General features: G+C 32.0%; 1 protein-coding gene across 1 annotated transcript in view; it reads right to left on the bottom strand.

Annotated features, from left to right (window-relative positions):
* The window catches only part of LOC105042233 (uncharacterized), a gene marked incomplete at its 5' end in the record, with an annotated part of 29626 nt that extends 22724 nt beyond the window's left edge, over positions 1-6902 (bottom strand). Inside the window, 3 exon segments of the mRNA XM_073253726.1 lie at positions 1106-1244; positions 3234-3329; positions 6780-6902. Of these exon segments, the coding sequence (XP_073109827.1) occupies positions 1106-1244; positions 3234-3329 (235 nt within the window).
* Between the last annotated feature and the right edge of the window lie 2372 nt (positions 6903-9274).

Below are 9274 nucleotides of genomic sequence, written 5' to 3' on the forward strand. Positions count from 1 at the left end.
TACAGAATACATCTTAAGGCTCGTATATCAGTTATTGCACTTTGTACTTAAATATTTAGATACATTTTAATACGTATTTTATATATTTTTTCTTTAATTTTAAGATGACATAGTTGAAATATAATGTAAATAAATATATGTTTGAAATTTTGGATCAATAGTCTTTGTAAAGCAACCTAACTCCAAATTGAACCTAAATATGTCAATAATATGCAATATAATGCCATTTTGAGGTTGTATTTATCAATTATTAACTTCAAAATCCCCAAAAAAAAATGTACCGATACCAGACCGGTACGCCTTGGCATACCGTATATCGGTATAGTATGGTACCGATACCATACCGGTCCGGCACCGGTACAGCGAACCCTGCTTGCTAATATAGATACATATGTACATAGAAACTTCTATCAAGGGCATGGAAGGCGGTACCATCTTGAATTGTATCGAGAGCAAACCGGCACAATTATGTCCCTCAATTGAAGAAAAGTGGCAAGGGAGAGGGAGAGGGAGAAGAAAAGAGTGGAAAAGAGGAGGGAGGGAGGGGTGGATCCCTATTTCATTTTGAAACAGTGACCGCCCCTATTTTCATGCGGCTGGAGAAGATGGGGGCTCAAAAGCCTTCTCTCTCTCTCTCTCTTCCCTTTCCCCTTCCCTTGCCAACTTTGGCCGTGTTAGTAAGGATCCGAAACAAAATGGCATGGTACCAAACCATACCATATTGTCGGGCAACCGACATGGGTCCCAGTACTGGCATAGCATACTTTGATCTAGAATGTTGAAGGGCATAGAAAAATCTCTCAAGAAAACTACTGGGGCACTCAATTCCTATTCTAAACTATTTCGAGATATTGCTTCCATATGCTTGTATCAAGATGCGCTTGTATGCCTACTCCTACTTCATAATACTAAGTTGTGGAATTGATCAAATGTTTATAGTAATTTACAGTGAGGCAACAATAACAATAATCTCACTTTTAGGCACATTTGAGAATTCTAACATCAAATATTTTGATTTTACATTACATAACAGTTTACCCGTTTAATGTTGAGATAGTAATGGAGGAATGCAAGAAACAAAAAGAGATTCAAAGTATAATCTTACTTGTTTTGGAAGCTGCCTCTTCCAAGTAATAGGAAGAGTGTTTCCAAAAATTCTCCAACCGTACTTTTGAAGCTATAAGTGCTTTTGCCTCATTTGGTATAATACGAACATTAGGTGCATCAGGCAAACTAACATCTTCCTGCAGAAAAGCATTAAATATCATGCACTATCCTAAGACCCGTATCATGTATAGATTATATGTTTTCCAAAAATCATGCCTCATATCTTATCCTTCAGAAGAAATTTCTGTCGGATTGACTGAGTATTGGCCATTATCTTCTGATCAAGTGTTGGTCTAAAATTTATTTGAAAAATCTAGTCAGTCCATCTCTCTTCAATCAAAAATAAATCAATTCTTAATACACAGTGAAACTAAAAGTAATATCCAACCATTTAACCATTCAACTATTTATTTCAGAAATATCCTAAAATGGCATTCACTATGTGGAAGTCTTCTATATAGTGCAAATAATTAAAAACCATTCAACTCCGACTGGTTTTCCAGGTAAACTTATTTGAAAATCAATATCCTACTTGATGGAATAGTTAATAAACATTAGCGATATCCTTCACATGACCATGGCAGCTTAGGGGTTTATAGGTTGAAATAATTGTCATATAGAAGAAGCGGGAATAGAACGGACTTTAGGAGTCTGGTGAGATCAATCTCTGCAGTCAAAAGAACAATTAAGAAACCAAGACTTTGTTTCTGAGTAGGATCTGAAGGGAGGTGGTGGAATGGATGTAGTCAAGGCTTAAAGTTATGGCTGGCCACAATTCATTTTTTATCAAGCCTTGATATACATGCACACATTCACAAGCACAATTTATATGAGTTATTCCACTTTTGACACCCAAACCCAATCCTAAATAATAATTTGGTATACCATGGAGCAAAACACAGGAAAGACTGCCAACCATTGCAGAAACTACTTATAAATCTAACATAGGACCAATAAACATTATTATTGCTTCAAATCGGACACCCAAACCAACACCAAGAATTTCCTTAAAGAAGACCCAAATATACGATAAATTCAAAAGAAGATTTATTTCCTTCTTCATCAAAGAGGATTAGAAGATTTGACTTGCATCCATATGGTGCTTCACTTGTACCTCTCTCGCAGAATATTGTTAACACACCTCATTTAACAGTCTATGCTCTATTAATCATTTTCTGAAATTTTAAACGAACACAATTAATACCAATCCACTGAAATTTTAAACAAACACAATTGATACCAATCTACCCACAAGCAATTGATACATTAGAAAAAGGACAGTTTCATATTTCCACAACATACTTGACTTTATTCCTTCAAGCTTCAAAATTGAAGCTCCTTCTCATGAAGGGTTTTAAGGATGCAAGTAGGCTAGGTCCAGGTCTGGCAAAGATCAACCATACCCAAACTATTTAAACCTTTCGCTGAAGGCAGGCCTATCCAAACACAACCTAGATCTGCAAGAAATGTTGAATTCAGCTGTACCCGATCCAATTCCCTGGACACCTATTCCACCCCAGTTGACTAAGGCCTTCTTGAGGTTACAATGAAACCCTAAATTTTGAACCAGAGATAGACGGGGGGCTGTGGGTGTGTGTGTGGGGGGGGGGGGGGGGGGTGAGTGAGTGAGAGAGAGATAGAGAAATCCCTTCTCTTCTCCTACAACATATATTGCAGCAATGTATCCTGACTAGACGGGACAAACAAAGGCTGCACTCGTATCTTATTAAAGCAATTAGCACATAGCATCAGATCAAATCCAATTATTAAGATGTCGGACTGATCAAGGAGGGTGTGGGGGGGGATGATTAGGAGGAATTATGGACTTCTTTTTGAAGCAGAAAAGATAAGACATGGGAATGTGGTTAGTTGCAATGAGAAGACCAATGAAGCAGAACAAGATTCATTGAACACATAACTTGTCCATGATTGAGTGGGTTAAATATTAGCTGCCAGCCATAATAGTTAGGTATTTTCCTTTTAAAAAAAAGCCCCTTTTATAACAGAATATTGATTTTTTTTTAATTAAAGCTAAAAGCATGAGCGTGGAAAATCTCAGTATGCTTTGCTACTAGATTAGTAAAAATAATGACCTAATAGAATCATTGAATATAAGTCCAACTAACCGGGAAATCATCATAAGGCACATGGTGAGCAATTCGAGTGTCATAAAGTGCACCTCTACCACGACCCCTACCCCGACCACGGCCTCTAAATGCCATCTGTGAGAAGGAGGAAACAAGAATTCTACCACATGTGAAGATCGCAAGAAGATAAATATGTATAACTAAAAAAAAAAAAGAATCCAGCAACATGTGAAGATCGCAAGAAGATAAATATGTATAACTAAAAAAAAAAGAATTCAGCATCACTCTGAACACATAAAATGTTTTCTTAAATTAAAAAAAAAGGGAAAGAAAGAAAAACAATAAAGCATGCATATGAATGCAGAATAGCAGTGAACCATATGATTAGATTGTTATTATTATCTATTGAATCTCCACCATGGCGATAAGCTCAAAAGGCACATATGGAACAAATATGAGAGAGGCAGAATAGGGACTGTTCTTTGATTCCAAATCTGAGAAACAAAGCCTAGAGAATAATAGAAACACACCTAAGGACTTAGCTATGATGTGATGGGAGGAAAGATTTCAAGAACTTTTTTTTTTTGTTTGTTTCTTTTTTTTTTTTTTTTGAGGAAAGATTTCAAGAGCTTTTTGGATGGCTTTATGTTCTGCGAAGATGGACAACAGATGTCTGTTAGTGGCACCGCTGACTTGAGCTCAAGTGAGATGCAAGGAAGATTGAAGGTCTTCATGACTCATCCATGGGGGGGAGGAAAACGGGCCATAGTGAGTGGTGTGCTCAAGAAGAAGTGAGGAGTAAAGAACAAGAACACAGAAAGACTCAGATCATTCAAGGCAAGCAAATAACAAGATGAGCCAGGAGGATACTGTCAGATTGGCCATGCCTTTTTTTGGCCTCCAAATTGTGGGATGTTTTATTGCCTGAATGCTATATTTTCACAATGAAGATGGTTGTTCAAAGTGCAATACAGCATTTATTGTGGGGTTTTGGACCCACAGGTAAATAGATTTGGAGATGAGGTAGTGACCAATGTTTTATGATAATACATGCATAAGAGTACATTAGTTTATTTGCCATGCTGACTTGCTGACATTAGTTGCATCGTTACAGAATGGAAATAATTTGCATCTAAAAACGGGAAAAAGAAGCATACAAAAAAATCATTCACACAACCAAGGCATTGACTAACACTTCCCATCCAAATCTCAGAATCAAAGAGAGAAAAAAAAATGATGATATGAACTAGTGAAAGAATTAGAACAGTTATATAAGCATTTTAATGAAATTTGGGAAATAAAAAATAAAACCATCAATTATTATATTGACTCAATGAAGAAATTAAATGCAATTAGAAGGCAATTTGAACTCTACAAATTAGGTCAATTCAACTACCTACCTGTTTGCCTTCCATTCTCTCATTTCCTCAAGCCAAATATAATCAAAACCCAACATGCTGAACCCCTACGGCCTGTTTGGATGATTGGGCCCAAAATCCCATAAGAATCATGGGTTTGGGCCAATACAACCATCCAAATCAGGCTGAGCTAAGCAATATTTACACAAACCCAGAATACTTCTAGAGTGGGCTAGCCTAAACCCACGATTCCCATAGAATTTTGGGCCCAGCTATCCAAACAGGCCCCTAGTAGGCATCATATCAAACAATCCAGCAGAGTTCAACATCAAGCCACCACATTAACTCACACATGTACAAGACCGGTGCCTACAAAGACACCTTCCATTGCTGCTAGTTTCTTGAAAATCCACCAACCCTCTCACAAATTCACCACTTTCAAATTATGAGTCCATTGCTTCTACCGTTCAGGTTTCTTTATGATGATATATAGATGGAAAACACTTTTCAAAGCTAGTTTCTAAATGCCTTGTATATAACATGACCTATTCTCTTGCTGGTTTACAAGCATACAGTACGTAAAATGCAATCAAACCCAAGCTCATATACCATCACAAACCTAGAAACAGAGGAAACCTGAAGATTCCAATGAAACAACAAAGAAATGGATCTGAAAGAAGATAGGAAAAAAGAAAGAAAGATCTGATCTCAGATATCACCTCTCCCATTCTTGAACCATGAGACCATAACTAAAGAAAATGCTCACATACCCATCATAGAGTTCAATCAGGAAGGTATAGAAAACTAGAACCCATGACAATGTTCAATCAAACAAAGAAGCGAGGAGAGAGGAGAAGTGAAGAGAGAAGGAAAAACAAAACCAAGGATCAAATAATTGATCTCACCTATGATGAGGCTCGATCAAATGGCGGTTGCAAGGACACCGGCTATGAGCAGATTTGGCTACTGATGACCAATGGAATAGCGGAGGGTGGGGTTGGCAATGGAGGAGCCAGAGACCGCAACACGAGACAGGAGATAGGCGCAAGGGTTTTCACCATGTGAGAAGGGAGAAAGAGAAACCCATTAAAAAGCATGAGTAGGGATGGCAACAGGTAGGGTACCCAAAAAATTTGCCTACCCGTATCTGACCTGTTTAAAATTTTACTACATGAACCCGTCCCAAGCCCAATTACAAAATTATCCAAAAATCCCAAACCTATCCCATTAAAAAAAGGTAAACCCATCAGGTACCCGAACCCACTTGATTAACCTTTATTCGGATTGGGTTATGCACCCACAATCAACCCAAACCCACCTAATCAATTCAAATATCATATAAAATTAAAATCTAGAAGCAGTGATTTACTATGGATAATCAAGCCAATGAATCCCAAAAAGCTATGCTCGGACATGAAACTTTTGAAGGAACAACAGATAAATACCAAATATCTAAAGAAAAAAAATGAAAAATGATAGTTTTCTATTGGCTCAATCACAGATTATTGACCATGGTAATAAATGCACATCTCTATGATAGCATGATAGAAATCAATTAGCCAAACTCACTTGATCCATGAGATCACACTGCTTGCAGCGCAAGCAAAGGAACAAAAAATGATTTTTGGACTCCCACACATCCTTTCAAAACAATGAGACCACCACCTATCTAACAAAGCTTAATGTTCTGAAAGTAAGGAAAAGACATGTTAAACCATGAGCCTTGAGTCTGTCTCTCTCATCCCGTGGTGGGCAGTGCAAGCTACCATGACACGCATTTGGCCCTTGGAATTGAATTGCGTGAGAAAGGCATTGTTCATGCATCCACATGACAGCTCAGAAAGGTGGAACTTAGTCTAGCTCGAAACATGGATTTGGTACAATATTCATATTATCATGAGAACAGAACTCCATAAATTGAAAATTTTGTAGCCAAAAAAGAATCCTTTCCATCAAAAATCCCCAAACCCTACAAAATATCATTCTTCTACCAAGATTAAGCTCTCAAAACGTCAAGATTAAGCTGTCAAAACCTCAAGGGACCAACTCACACGGCCACAACCGGCACAAAATCCCGAGAAAAAACCCCAATCGGAGCCTAAGAAGCCCCTCCGATCTCCCTCAGGTGCTCTCCTTCCCAAGAGATCTCCCAAAAAAAGAATAAAATGAAAAGAAAAAGAAGCGACAAGAAAAAAAAATGATCAATCGATGTGGGAAAAGATCTTACCTTTCAATTTGAAGTCTTTCCTTTGTTTTCGTTGATTTTTCCTATGGTTTCCGCCGGTTTTTCCTCTGTTGTTTTTCCGTCCTCAGGAGTCACAATTGGGTGGGTGGCTTGGATTAGGGTTTTAATCTCCGAAAAAGAGAATGAAATGAAAAGAAAAAGAAGCAACAAGAAAAAAAAGAACGATCAATCAATGAGGGAAAAGATCTTACCTTTCAATTTTTCCGTCTTCCCTTTGTTTTTGTTGATTTTTCCTATGGTTTCCACCGGTTTTTTCTCTGTTTTCTTTTCCGTCCTCAGGAGTCACAACTGGGTGGGAGGGGGGTTAGATTAGGGTTTTGTGTTGGGTTTTACGGATAAGAGAGTAAATGATATAAATATATTATCAATCTATGGAAAAATAAGTCTGCCCGTCGGTTTTTCAGTTACGGTAATGGTTAAAACCATCCAAAGATTTGGAGTGCAAACATGAGTGCTTTATCTAAATAATTTTTAAAAAAAATTATTTATAAAAATAATTTAATTTTTAATTTATTTATCAAAATAATGTAAATTTTATAAAATATTATTTAAAATAATATTTTATGATATCCACGTCACTATCTTTTTTCCACATAGACGATAAAAAAAAATTAAAATCATCGTTTCAAATAGTATTTTCGAAAATACTTAATGAGTTTAATTATTAATTCTTCAAAAAAATAAATAAATAAATAAATATAAAAATTATAATTTTAAATTTTTAAAAAAATAAAATTTATAATTTTGATTCAAATAAAAATCATCATTTCAAATTAGTATCTCCATTTCAAATTATCTTTTTAAAAAAATATTTAAAAAAATTAATATAAAAAAAATAAAAAATACCATACAAAAAGAATTAAAAAATAAAAATTATAATTCTAAATTTTAAAAAAATAAAAATTTTAATTTTAATTCAAATAAAAATCATCATTTCAAATTACAATCTCTTTTCAAATTAATTATTTTAAAAAAATATCATTAAAAAAATGAAAAAAATAAAAATTATAATTTTAAATTTAAAAAAATCAAAATTTTAATTTTAATTCAAATAAAAAACATCATTTCAAATTATTTTCTCCATTTCAAATTAATTTTTTAAAAAAAATATCTAAAAAAATCTTAAAAATAAAAAAAAATAAAAAATACCATAAAAAAAAGAAAGAAATGAGAAAAAAATAAAAATTATAATTTTTATTTAAAAAAAATAAAAATTTTAATTTTAATTCAAATAAAAAACATAATTTCAAATTACTTTCTCCATTTCAAATTAATTTTTTTAAAAAATATTCAAAAAAATCTTAAATAATTAAAAAATAAAAAATATCATAAAAATGAGAAAAAAATGAGAAAAAAATAAAAATTATAATTTTAAATTTAAAAAATAAAAATTTTAATTTTAATTCAAATAAAAAACATCATTTCAAATTACTTTTCATATTTCAAATTAATTTTTTTTAAAAATATCCCAAAAAATTTTTAAAAAATTAAAAATATAAAAAATAATATAAAAAAGAAAAAAATGAGAAAAAATAGGAAAAAATTTGAAATTATAATTTTAAATTATAAAAAAAATAAAAATTTTAATTTGAATTAAAAAATTAAAAAATTAAAAAATAACATAAAAATGGAAAAAATGGAAAAAAAGGGGAAAAAATTAAAATTTGTAATTTTAAATTTGAAAAAATAAAAATTTTAACTTTAATTCAAATAAAAATTATCATTTCAAATTAATATCCCCATTTTAAATTAATTTTTTATTAAAAATCATATAAAAATAACTCAAAAAATAAAAAATAATATGTAATATATAATATAATATATCATAATAATAATATAATATAATATATAATAATATTTATATTAGTTATTATAATATAATGTACTATATTATATTTTAATATAGTATATTAAAATATAATATAATTACTATACTATATTTTAATATAATATATTATAAAATATAATATTATATTATATTATAATATTATAAAAAATTGTTATAAGATATTAAAATATAATAATATTATAATAATATATTATATTATTATAATAATATATAATAATATAATTATATAATAATATTTGTATAATACTATAATCCTATCGCACCGAGCGGTTGATAAAAGCACCCTATCGTACCGATGCCTTATCGACTTATACCGGCTCATACAGCACTATATGTAATGATTCGTACCCTATCGATTTATCTGATTTAACTTATTTTTGAATATTTTAAAAAATATAATTAAATTATTCGATATATTATTATTATTTACGTTATAATTTCTACAACCCTTTTAGCATAAATTTTTTTCTCCTAATCTTTTGAGACACATGAGACAATGTGTATCCATGTTCACAAAGCATAACATCCATTCACTTGAAATTAAAATAATCTTTGATAAAAATAATATTTAATGATATAAAATAGAATAAAAAATATCTAAATATAAAAAGAATAGTACAATAAAAGT

The sequence above is a fragment of the Elaeis guineensis genome, chromosome 3 (genome assembly GCF_000442705.2).
Source record: "Elaeis guineensis isolate ETL-2024a chromosome 3, EG11, whole genome shotgun sequence".
Taxonomy (NCBI): Eukaryota; Viridiplantae; Streptophyta; class Magnoliopsida; order Arecales; family Arecaceae; genus Elaeis; species Elaeis guineensis.